Below are 13,326 nucleotides of genomic sequence, written 5' to 3'. Positions count from 1 at the left end.
TGATCAGAACCATTTCCAAGAAAAAGAAATGCAAAAAGGCAAAATGGTTGTCTGAGGAGGCCTTACAAATAGCTGAGAAAAGAAGTGAAAGGCAAAGGAGATAAGGAAAGATATACCCATCTGAATGGAGAGTTCCAAAGAACAGCAGGGAGAGATGAGAAGGCCTTCCTAAGTAAAAAATGCAAAGAAATAGAGGAAAACAATAGAATGGGAAAGACTAGAGATCACTTGAAGAAAATTAGAGATACCAAGGGAACATTTCATGCAAAGATGGGCACAATAAAGGACACAAATGGTATGGACCTAACAGAAGCAGAAGATATTAAGAAGACGTGGCAAGAATACAAAGAAAAAAGTGAAAGTTGCTCAGTCATGTCGAACTCTTTGCGATCCCATGGACTAGACAGTCCATGGAATTCTCCAGGCCAGAAACTCTAGTGGGTAGCCTTTCCCTTCTCCAGGGTATTTTCCCAACCCAGGGATCGAACCCAGGTCTCCAGCATTGCAGGCAGATTCTTTACTGGCTGACCCACAAGGGAACCTCAAAGAATAAAAAGAACCATACAAAAAAGATGTTAATGACCCATATAAAAATGATGATGTGATCACTTACCAACAGCCAGACATCCTAGTGTGCGAAGTCAAGTAGGCTTTAGGAAGTATCACTATGATGAAAGCTAGTGGAGGTGACAGAATTCCAGCTGAGCTATTTCAAATTCTAAAAGATGATGCTGTTAAAGTGCTGCAGTCAATATACTAACAAAATTGGAAAATTCAGCAGTGGGCCAGAACTGGAAAAGATCAGTTTTGTTCCAATCTCAAAGAAAAGCAATGCCAAAGAATGTTCAAACTACCACACAGTTGCACTCATTTCACACACTAGCAAAGTAATGCTCAAAATTCTCAAAGTTAGGCTTCAATAGTATGGGAACCAAGAACTTCCAGATGTTCAAGCTGGATTTAGAAAAGGCAGAGGAACCAGAGATCACATTGCCAATATTCGTTGGATCACAGAAAAAGCAAGAGAATTCCAGAAAAACATCTACTTCTGCTTCATTGACAACGCTAAAGACTCTGACCATGCAGATCAAAATAAACTGTGGAAAATTCTTAAAGAGATGGGAATACCAGAGCATCTTACCTACCTGAAAAACCTGTATGCAAGTCAAGAAGCAACAGAACCGAACATAGAACAAAGGATTAGTTCCAAATTTGAAAATGAGTACATCAAGGCTGTATATTGTCACCCTGCTTATTTAACTTATATGCAGAATACATCATGTGAAATGCCAGGCTGGATGAAGCACAAGTTGGAATCAAGATTGCTAGGAGAAATATCAATAACCTCAGATATAAGGAGGACACTGCCTTTATGGCAGAAAGTGAAGAAGAACTAAAGAGCCTCTTGATGAAAGTGAAAGAGGAGAGTAAAAAAGCTTGCTTAAAACTCAACATGCAAAAAATGAAGATCATGGCATCCGATCCCATTACTTCATGGAAAATAGAGGGGAAACAATGGAAACAGTTATAGACTTTGTTTTCTTGGGTTCCAAAATCAGTGCATATGTTGACAGCAGCCATGAAATTAAAAGACGCTTGCTCCATGGAAAAGCTATGACAAACATAGATAGCATATATAAAAAGAGACATTACTTGGTCAACAAAGGTCCACATATTCAAAGATATGGTTTTTTCATTAGTCATGTATGGATCTGAGATTTGGACCATAAAGAAGGCTGAGTGCTGAAGAACTGATGCTTTTGAACTGTGGTGTTAGAGAAGACTCTTGAGAGTCCCTTGGACTACAAGATCAAACCAGTCAATCCTAAAGGAAATCAGTCCTGAATATTCATTGCAAGGACTGATGCTGAAGCTGAAGCTCCAGGACCTGGCCACCTGATGCAAAGATCTGACTCTTGGAAAAGACCCAGATGCTGGGAGAGATTGAAGGCAGGAGGAGAAGGGGACGACAGAGGATGTGATGGTTGGATGGCATCACCATCTCAATGGACATGAGTTTGAGCAAGCCCTGGGAGACGCTGAAGGACAGGGATGCCTGGCATGCTGCAGTCCATGGGGTCACAACGAGTCAGACATGACTGAGCAAAAACAATCACTGATGAATACAGACGTAAAAATCCTCAACAAAATCTTAGCAAATACAATCTAGTAACACATTAAAAAGATCATACATCATGATCAAATGGGCTTTATCCCAGTGGTGCAAACATTCTTTATTATACACAAATAATCAATGTGATATACCATATTAACAAATTGAAAGATATGATCAACTCAATAGATGCAGAGGAAGCTTTTGACAAAATTCAACACCCATTTATGATAAAAAAAAAAAAAAACTCTCCAGAAAGTAAGCATAGAAGGAACATACCTCAACATAATAAAGGCCATATACAATAAACCCACAGTAAACATTATTCACGATGGTGAAAAAAAGAAAGCATTTCCTCTAAAAATCAGGAACAAAATAAGGGAGCCCACTCTCACCACTATTATTGACCATAGTTTTGGAAGTCCTAGCCACAACAATCAGAAAAGGAAATAAAAGGAATCCATATTGCAAAAGAAGAAATAAAACTCTATTTGAAGATTACATGATTCTTTACATAGAAACCCCTAAAGATGCCACCAGAAGATTACTAGTGCTAATCAATGAATATAGTAAAGTCACAGGATATAAAATTAATACACAGAAATCCTTTGCATTCATATACACTAAAAAAGAAAAATCAGAAAGAGAAATTAAAGAAACAATCCCATTCACCATTGCAACAAAAACAAGAAAATACTTAGGAATAATTTTACCGAAATAGACAAAAGACCTGTATGCACAAAACTATAAGATATTGATGAAAGAGATTAAGGACAACACCAACATATAGAGAGATATAGCATGTTCTTTGATTGGAAGAATCAATATTATGAAAATGATTATACTATTCAAAGCAATCTATAGATTCAATGCATTTCCTATCAAACTACCAATGGTGTTCTTCACATATCTAAAATAAATAATTTCAAAATTTGCATGGAAACACAAAAAAATTTGAATAGTGAAAGCAATCTTGAGAAAGAAGAATGGAAATGGAGGAATCACCCTTCCTGACTTCAGACTATACTACAAATCTACAGTCATCAAGATAGTATGGTACAAATACAAAAAACAGAAATATAGACCAATGGAACAAGATAGAGAAACCAGAGATAAACCCATGTACTTATGGGTACCTTATTTTTGTCAAAGGAGGTTAGAATATACAATGGGGCAAAAAGAGTCTCTTTAATAAGTGGTGCTGGCAAAACTGGACAGCTACATGTAAAAGAATGAAATTAGAAGACTTCCTAACACCACACACAATGATAAACTCAAAATGGATTAAAGACCTAAATGTAAGACCAGAAACTATAAAACTCTAGAGGAAAACATAGACAGAACAAAATAAGACATAAACCACAGCAAGATCCTCTATGATTCACCCCCTAGAGTAATAGAAATAAAAATAAAAATAAACAAGTAAGACCTAATTAAACTTAAAAGCTTTTGCACAGGAAAAGAAACTATAAACATGAAAAGACAACCTTCACAATCAGAGAAAATAATAGGAAATGAAACAACTGACAAAGCATTAATTTCCAAAATACACAAGCAGCTATACAAGTCAATATAAGGAAAACAAACCACCGAATCAAAGTGGAGAAAAGACCTAAATAGACATTTCTGCAAAGAAGAAGTACAGGTGACTAACAAACACATGAAAAGATACTCAACATTGTTAATTATTAGAGAAATGCAAATGAAAAATACAATGAGGTATCACCTCACATTGTTCAGAATGACCATCATCAAAAAGTCTACAATCAGTAAATGTTGGAAAGGATGTGGAGAAAAGGGAACCCTCTTGCACTGTTGGTGGGAATGTAAATTGATACAGCCACTATGGACGACAGTATGGAGACTCCTTAAAAAAAAAACTAGGAATAAAACCACCATAAGACCCAGCAGTCCCACTACTAGGCATATACCCTGAGGAAATCAAAATGGGAAAAGACACATGTACCTTTGCAGCACTATTTACAATAGCTGGAACATGGAAGCAACCTAGAAGTCCATCAACAGATGAATGGAAAAGAAGTTCAGGTACTTATATACAATGGAATATTACTCAGCCATAAGAAGGAATGTATTTGAGTCAGTTCTTGAGGTGGATGAACCTAGAGCCTATTACACAGAGTGAAGTATGTCAGATAGAGAAAAACAAATGTCATATAGTAATGCATATATACGGAATCTAGAAAGAAAATACTGATGAAATTATTTGCAGGGCATCAATGGAGAACCCAACATAGACAACAGACTTATGGGCATGGTGGGAGTTGGGGGTGGAAGGAGAGGGTAGGATGTATGGAGAGAGTAACATGGAAACTTACATTAACATATGTAAAATAGATAGCAAATGGGAATTTGCTGTATGACTCAGGAAACTCAAACCAGGGCTCTGCAACAGCCTAGGGGTGGGATGGGGAGGGAGATATGAGGCAAGTTCAAGACGGAGGGGTCTTGAACTATGGCTGATTCATGTTGATGTTTGGCAAAAACCAACACAATTCTGTACAACAATTATCCTTCAATTAAAAAAATAAATTTAAAATAAAAAAAGACAGTATGATACTGGCAGAAAAAAGAAATATAGACCAATGGAATAAGATAGAAAGCCTGAAAATAAATTCACACACCTATGGGCACCTTATCTTTGACAAAGGAGGCAAAAATATACAATGGAGAACAGTCTCTTCAATTAGTGGTTTTGGGAAAATCAGTCACCTATGTGTAAAAGAATTAAAATAGAACTGCCATATGACCCAGCAATCCCACTGCTGGGCATACACACTGAGGAAACCAGAATTGAAAGAGACACATGTACCCCAATGTTCATCGCAGCACTGTTTATAATATCCAGGACATGGAAGCAACCTAGATGTCTATCAGCAGATGAATGGATAAGAAAGCTGTGGTACATATACACAGTGAAATATTACTCAGCCATTAAAAAGAATACATTTGAATCAGTTCTAATGAGGTGGATGAAACTGGAGCCTACTATACAGAGTGAAGTAAGCCAGAAAGAAAAACAGCAAAGGAACCAGAGATCAAATTGCCAATATCTGCTGGATCATGGAAAAAGCAAGAGAGTTCCAGAAAAACATCTATTTCTGTTTTATTGACTATGCCAAAGCCTTTGACTGTGTGGATCACAAGAACCTGTGGAAATTTCTGAAAGAGATGGGAATACCAGACCACCTGACCTGCCTCTTGAGAAACCTATATGCAGGTCAGGAAGCAACAGTTAGAACTGGACATGGAACAACAGACTGGTTCAAAATAGGAAAAGGAGTACATCAAGGCTGTATATTGTCACCCTGCTTCTTTAACTTCTATGTGGAGTACATCATAAGAAACACTGGGCTGGAAGAAGCACCAGCTAGAATCAAGATTGCCGGGAGAAACATCAATAACCTCAGATATGCAGATGACACCACCCTTATGGCAGAAAGTGAAGAGGAACTAAAAAGCCTCTCGATGAAAGTGAAAGAGGAGAGTAAAAAAGTTGGCTTACAGCTCAACATTCAGAAAACTAAGATCATGGCCTCCGGTCCCATCACTTCATGGGAAATAGATGGGGAAACAGTGGAAATAGTGTCAGACTTTATTTTGGGGGGCTCCAAAATCACTGCAGATGGTGATTGCAGCCATGAAATCAAAAGATGCTTACTCCTTGGAAGGAAAGTTATGACCAACCTAGATAGCATATTGAAAAGCAGAGATATTACTTTGCCAACAAAGGTCCATCTAGTCAAGGCTATGATTTTTCCAGTGGTCATGTATGGATATGAGAGTTGGACTGTGAAGAAAGCTGAGTGCCAAAGAATTGATGCTTTTGAATTGTGGTGTTGGAGAAGACTCTTGAGAGTCCCTAGGACTGCAAGGAGATCCAACCAGTCCATCCTAAAGGAGATCAGTCCCAGGTGTTCATTGGAAGGACTGATGCTGATTCTGAAACTCCAATACTTTGGCCACCTCATTGGAAGAATTGACTCATTGGAAAAGACCCTGATGCTGGGAAGGACTGGGGGCCAGAGGAGAAGGAGACGACAGAGGATGAGATGGCTGGATGGCATCACCGACTCGATGGACATGAATTTGAGTGAACTCCGGGAGTTGGTAATGGACAGGGAGGCCTGGCATGCTGTGATTCATGGGGTCGCAAAGAGTCAGGCACGACTGAGTGACTGAACTGAACTGATACATGGAATTTAGAAAGATGGTAATGATAACCCTATATGCGACCCAGCAAAAGGGACACAGGTATATAGAACAGTCTTTTGGACTCTGTGAGAGAAGGTGAGGGTGGGATGATTTGAGAAAATAGCACTGAAACATGTATATTATCATATGTGAAACATATCATATCATGAAACAGTCCAGGTTTGATGCATGAGACAGGGTGCTCAGGGCTGGTGCACTGGGATGACCCAGAGGGATGTGATGGGGATGAAGGTAGGAGGAGGGTTCAGGATGGGGAACACATGTACACTCATGGCTGATTCATGTCATTGTATGACAAAACCACCACAATACTGTAAAGTAATTAGCCTCCAATTAAAATAAATAAATTAAAAAAAAATAAAATGCCCAAAAAAAGAAATTTGGAGGACTCACACTCTTGACATCAAAATTTAAAACAAAGATGCAGTCATCAAAGCAAATGTGGTACTGACAGAGGAATCGACAAACAAATCAGTGGGACAGAATTAAGAGTACAGAAATAAATCCATACCTCTATGATCAATTGGTTTTTGACAATCATGTCAAGGCTATTCAATGGCATAAGAATAGTCTCTTCTATAAATGATGCTGGGACATCTTCATAGCCACATGAAAAAGAATGAATCTGGATTCCTCCCTCACTCCATGTACAAAAATTAACTCAAAATTGGCCAAAGATCTAATCATATTTAATAAAAAGTAAAAACTATAAAAATCTTTTAGAAGAAAATACATTGGTAAATCTTTATGGCCTTGCATTTATCAATGGGTGCTTAGATATGATACCAAAAAGCAGGCAACAAGTAAAAATATAGGTAAGTTGAACTTTATCAAAATTAAAGATTTTATGTATCAAATGACAGGCTTCCCAGGTAGCTCAGTGGTAAAGAATCCACCTGCCAATGTAGGAGACGCTGGAGACGTGGGTTTGATCCCTGGGTCAGGAAGATCCCCTGGAGGAGGAAATGGCAACCCACTCCAGGTTTCTTGCTGGGACAATGCCATGGACAGAGGAACCTGGTGGGCTACAGTCCATGAGGTCGCAGAGTCAGATACGACTGAGCAACTGAGCAGATATCAAATTATACTATCAAGAAAGTGAAAAGATAACACACTGAATGGGAGAAAGTATCTGCAAATCATTTTCTGATAAGGGTTGAATATTCAAAATACATAAGGAAATCTTATAATTCAAAAACAAAAAGATAAATAACCCAGTTAAAAATGTGCAAAGGACTTAAATAGATATTTCTTTAAAGAAGATGTACAGATGGCCAACAAATACATGAAAAGATAATCTATTTCATTAGTCATCAGGGATATGCAAACCAAAATCACATAAGATACTACTTCATAGCCACTCTGATGGCTATAATTTAAAAAGGAAAATAAGTTTTGGTGAGGATGTGGAATATTACTCAGCCATAAATAAGAATGAATTTGAGTCAGTCCTAGTAAGGTGGATGAATCTAGAGCCTGTTATACAGAGTGTAAGTCTGAAACAGAAAAATAAGTATCATATATTCAAGCATATATATGGAACCTAGAAAAATGGTATTGATGAACCTACTTGCAGGGAAGGAATGGAGACGCAGACATAGAGAAAGAACTTGTGAACACAGTGGGGGAAGGAAAGTGGGAAGAACGGAGAAAGTAGCACTGGTATACATACACTATAATGTGTAAAACAGATAGCTAGTGGGAAGTTTCTACATAACACAGGGAGCCCAGCCTGGTGCTCTGTAGTGATCTAGAGGGGTAGGATGGGGTAAGGAAGGGAGACTCAAGAGGGAGATGATATATGTATAATTATGGCTGATTTGCATTTTTGTACAGCAGAAACCATCACAACATTGTAAAGCAATTTTCCTCCAATTAAAAATTAAATTAAAAAATAAAAGACTTATTAAAGGGAGGGGGGAATGACAGGATGGATTGGTGGAGCCAGAATTGGAAATAAAAGCTATCTTACCTTTCTAGTTTTTAAATAATGGTATCTGACGCAAAATGTTAGGAAAATACTGTGCAGGCCAAATGAAACACATCTGTAGGCTACATATGGCCTGTGAGTCACAAGTTTAGACCTCTGTATTGGTTGAAAGTAGATGGAGTTAAATAAGATACTGTGGAGGTTAAAGCATGGACTGAGGAGCTATACTGCCTGGGTTGCCATCCAAGCTTGGACATTTACTAGGTCCATGACTTTAGACAAGTTTCACAATGTGTCTGTGCCTCAGTTTTCTTATCTTCAAAACGGATATAATGATAATGCTTGCCTCATAAGGTTGTTATAAGGATTAAGTTTGTGTGTCTGTGTATGTTTGTGTGTGTGTAGTCACTTAAAACAGTGCCTGCTGCTGCTGCTAAGTCACTTCAGTCGTGTCCGACTCTGTGTGACCCCATAGACAGCAGCCCACCAGGCTCCCCCATCCCTGGGATTCTCCAGGCAAGAACACGGGAGTGAGTTGCCATTTCCTTCTCCAATACATGAAAGTGAAAAGTGAAAGTGAAGTCGCTTAGTCGTGTCCAACTCTTAGCGACCCCATGGACTGCAGCCCACCAGGCTCCTCCACCCATGGGATTTTCCAGGCAAGAGTACTGGAGTGGAGTGCCATTGCAAACAGTGCCTAGAATGTAGTAAATGCCCTGCAAATATGTTAAATAAACAAAATAAATAAGCTTCTTTTCAGCTTTTACTATTATATAACTTAATAAGAACTTGTAGAAAGCTAATTATTAATTTGGTCTTTACATCATTTTGCACATCTGCACAATGGGGATAGTAATGATATCTGCTTTGTATGGTTAGTGTTAGTATTAAATAAGTTAATATATTAAAATGTTCATATATCTACAGTACTTAGAACATTGCCTGGCACAGATCAAGCACTATGTAAGTGTTAGCCATTATTAATTTTTAAAATAATTGCTTGGCAAAGCTCATGTAGGTCAGTACTGAAAAACTCCAAAATATGTCTGATATATTTACAATATGGCATTGATCCTAGGAGCAACAATAACAGAGCTGAACTTTTAACCCTTCAATCAATCATTCAAAAGAAGAAAGTGGTGAGCTCTGGGAATAGAAAAACTTCCCAGTCATTGTACAGCCCATTTAATACACCTGCATATCAGAATGTGATTAAAAAAAGAAATACAGCCTAAATTTGTATTTATGAAGGCAACTAATTGAATTTGTAATAACCTTTCTGTATTTTCCTTAGTAAATCTAAGAAATGGACCAGGAAAATTCAAACTCTGATGCACAGAATCTATAAGAAACTTCTATATTAGAAAATATAGCTATCTTCTGTCTCCCTAGTTAATCCCAGTCTACCTGGAGTAGACTATTGCTTTGTCAAATATGTAAGAAACAGAAATTATAAGTGGAGTCAGGTCCTAGGGTTAGAAAAAGCAGGACCTCAACCATAATTTTTAAGAGGAGAAGAATCTGATATAAAGAAATATAGGAGTCTTGGAAGGATTTGAAAGTGAGGGGATGTCCAAAGAGACAAATAGGAGTCCTAATGTGAGGGAACGGAAATATACTGGGACCTCACATTGAATGAATAGGGAACATTATAGGACACAATTTTAAGAATGTTAGAAGTGGGATTCTATACTGAAGTGACAAGATTAGTGGAACTTCCTTTGAGAAGAGATGGGGATTCTTCAATGTGAGAGGCAAAGAGAAATCTCACCATGAGAAAAGCAGAGGTTCTTTTGCGAGGATATACTATGAAGACTCCATTGTGAATTGATAACACTATAGGGGACTGAGGTTAATCCAAGTGGGATAGAGTCTTGGGATTTGCATCTGTAAATACTGTGGAATTCTGAGTTTGAGAGCGTGAGATATACTGTGGGAACTGTTTTATAGACTGGAGGGGATGAAATGTTCCCTGGTGTTATAGGACTGGGTGTAACAGGAGACCCTAGATTTATAAAAGTATGGTCTAATGAGAGGGGACAAGAAATGAGCCCCCCATTGTTAGGAGAGGAAATATTAGAAACCCCTGAAGGAAAGTATGGTGTTTCCCTAGTTTGAGAAGACAAGGGACAAGTGTAATCCTAGAAGAAAGTAAGTGAAAATAATAAGAAACCCCAGAGGAAGAGGATGGCAAAATGTGGGGCTAACAGTGGAAGAAGACTGCAGGAGGTGGGGGGTATATTTCAGAAAAGATAGCAAGAGGAGATCATCATATAGAAAACTAATGGCCTTTGGAAGGTGTACAGGGGATATTGTGGGAACCCTTGAAATTGAAAATGTTAGTCGCTCAGTTGTGTCTGACTTTTTGCAACCCCATGGACTGTAGCCCACCAGGCTTCTCTGTACATGGGATCCTCCAGGCAAATATATTGGAGTGGGTAGCTATTCCCTTCTCCAGGGGATCTTTCCCACCCAGGGATCGAACCCTACCCTCCTGCATTGCAGGCATATTCTTTACTGTCTGAGCCACCAGGGAAACCCTTGTAGGAGGGTAAACAGGATACCCTAGTGTGAGAAGAGAGTGGACAAAGCAGTACCATAGTGTGATAAAAAGCAGGGTGACTAGTATGAGGTGTCAGAAAATAATGTGGGGCCATGAATGGGAAGGAGTGAATGTACCTCAAAGCAGGCAGGCAGGAGACTAAGGGGAGCTCCAGTGTGACAAAATCAGGGCTTCTTGTATGAGCAGAAAGGATGGGATGTATTGTAGGATTCCCATTCCATTAGAGAAGATCAGAAAATGGGGAATGGAAGGGAAACTAATCGAACTTTTAGTTTAGTCCCACAGGGAAAGAGGAATGGAAGGCACATTACTTTGTGAAAAGGGGAGACTACAGTGGGATAGAACAAGGTGTACTGTGGGGTCCCAAGTGGCAGAAAATGCACTTCAGCTGGCTTGAGAGGATCACTGGAAAAGGAGGAATCCCAGTGTTAGATAAGGGAGAGCTAGTAAGGGAGTACAGGAAATATTTGGGGGTTCCTAATAGGAAGAAATTGGAAAATATGGGGCTCTTAGTTGGGTGAATTGGAGGGACTCATAGTGTAAATGGCCAGTTTAAGTATACAGGGTACGTTGTTTACTCAACTCGGTAGGATGACAGCCCCTAGAACCAGAGCACAAGGCACAAGTGGTTGTCCTGTTTGAGAAAAGGGGACCCCAGTGGGGGGGTGGGGAGGAAATTCTTGTGGGTATGGCCAGGAAGTAATGTAAGAAACCCTGGCTAGGAGACGATAGCGACATGGTGGGACACTCGTGGGAGGGTGCAAGAAATACTATGGGAAGCCATAGGTTGGAGATCAAGAGATCTCCAGGGAGCTTAAGGAAAACCGCAGTGTGAGGGCTAAGAACACAGGGGACACCAGTGTGAAGGGTAGGGCAGACGGTTATGCTGAAGCATAATTTCCCCACCTTAGGTGCCAGCTCGACTTACCCAGGCAGAGTTCAAAGACGTAGGCATAGTAGGACCAGAGCACGACGAGGACGATAACGAGCACTGGCACCCAGGAAAGTACACGGCGGCAGCACCGTAGCCCCCCGGACAGAGCCATCTTCCAGCCCCGCCGCATCTTAGGCTCGAAGATCGACCGAGCAGGCCTGCTGGCGCTGGGTCGGAATTGCTGGGCAGCGGCTGAGAGGCGGGAAGACGCGCTGTGCGGCGCTCCACTGCCTAGCCTGGCGGGAACAATCTCCCCTAGTCGATACCACCTGTGGGGCTGCAGGCCAGAGTGCACCACACACAATAGGCATGAGTCACGGCGAGGAGGAACAGGCGGTGTTGGAGCGGAAGATGATCCGTCAGGCTGGCGAGGCTGGGCACGCTCAGAGGGAGTGGAGAGTGCAGTCCCTCCTCTTTCCCCCTCTCCCACCCCTTGCCACAGCACTTGATGCAGGGCTAGACCTCTGCAAAACTCTTAAGCAGAAGAAATTTAGGTCCGCCCATCTGCTCTTACTGCACTGCGTTCCCCTCATCTCATCTCCGCTCTGATCTTTTTCTGTTTCTTTGTCCCCTCCCTCCCAACGCCACACACACGCACACGCACACACACACACACACACACACACACACACTATTGTCTGACACACTCGAGCACAAAGACACGCAGTGTGAAATATACGAACGGTAGCATCTAATGACTTAAAGATCATCCAGCCCCATACTCCCACTGCTGCTTGAACAATATGCTTAACACGTAGCGCCGCAGTTGCTGCTTGGGTAAGTCCATTAACAGGAAGCTCCCTCCTTCTTTCTCTAGTTCCCTCCCCCCCGAGTCAACTTAGTCCATTTATTTTAAGAATAAATAAACATATTGGTACAGAAAAAAAATGGGAGAGATGTCAATTCTGTGAGAGGTGAGAGAAAACTACAAGGTAGTGATATTTAAGCTGGGCTTCAGTAATAAATAAGAGTTTGCCTAACAAAAGGGAGGGGAAGGACTTTTCAGACAGAGGAAACAGCATTTGTAAAGGCAGAGAGTCCCGGGCTTCCCTGGTAGCTCAGATCTTAAAGCCTCTGCCTGCAGTGGGGGAGACACGTGTTCGATCCCTGGGTCAGGAAGATCACCTGGAGAAGAAAATGGAAACCTAATCAAGTATTCTTGCCTGGAGAATTCCATGGACAGAGGAGCCTGGGAGGCCACAGTCCATGGGGTCACAAAGAGTTGAACAGGACTGAGCGATTAACACTAGACACTGGACACTGGAGAGTAATGAAAATACAAACGTGTTCAAGAAACAGTCAGCACAGCTTGAGGAGAGAGTATGTGAAGAGGAGAGGTCAGGAATGAGACTGGGAATACAAGTCGTGAGTAGAGTACACCCTGCCAGGGTATGTGGACATAATCCTGTAAAGCAGGTTATGAACAACCATTAAAGGTTTGGGGACAATGAATTGAATAATCATTAAAAGTTTTGGGACAATGAAAATGACATTATCAAAAGTGTATTTTTGTAAAACAACCGGCAGAATTTTGTAGAGGGGAACAGCCTGGA

At 40.4% G+C, this 13,326-nt stretch overlaps 1 protein-coding gene across 3 annotated transcripts in view; it reads right to left on the bottom strand.

Moving 5' to 3' along the window:
- Positions 1 to 12,300, bottom strand: part of ZDHHC15 (zinc finger DHHC-type palmitoyltransferase 15) — a 99,285-nt gene extending 86,985 nt beyond the window's left edge. Inside the window, exon 1 of one of the 3 annotated variants that reach the window (XR_011565409.1) lies at positions 11,768 to 12,294. Coding sequence is in view for 2 of the 3 variants with exons in the window: in XM_070784971.1 (XP_070641072.1) it covers positions 11,768 to 11,903 (136 nt within the window). In the remaining variant the exon portion in view is untranslated. Of the gene's footprint in view, positions 1 to 11,767 lie in introns of all 3 variants that reach the window. The other 2 variants (XM_070784971.1, XM_070784973.1) reach the window with 2 other exon arrangements.
- Positions 12,301 to 13,326: the final 1,026 nt, after the last annotated feature.

Source organism: Bos indicus, chromosome X (assembly GCF_029378745.1).
Source record: "Bos indicus isolate NIAB-ARS_2022 breed Sahiwal x Tharparkar chromosome X, NIAB-ARS_B.indTharparkar_mat_pri_1.0, whole genome shotgun sequence".
NCBI classification, from domain to species: Eukaryota; Metazoa; Chordata; class Mammalia; order Artiodactyla; family Bovidae; genus Bos; species Bos indicus.
Note: the sequence above shows the minus strand (reverse complement) of the source record. Positions and strands in the feature narration are given on the sequence as shown.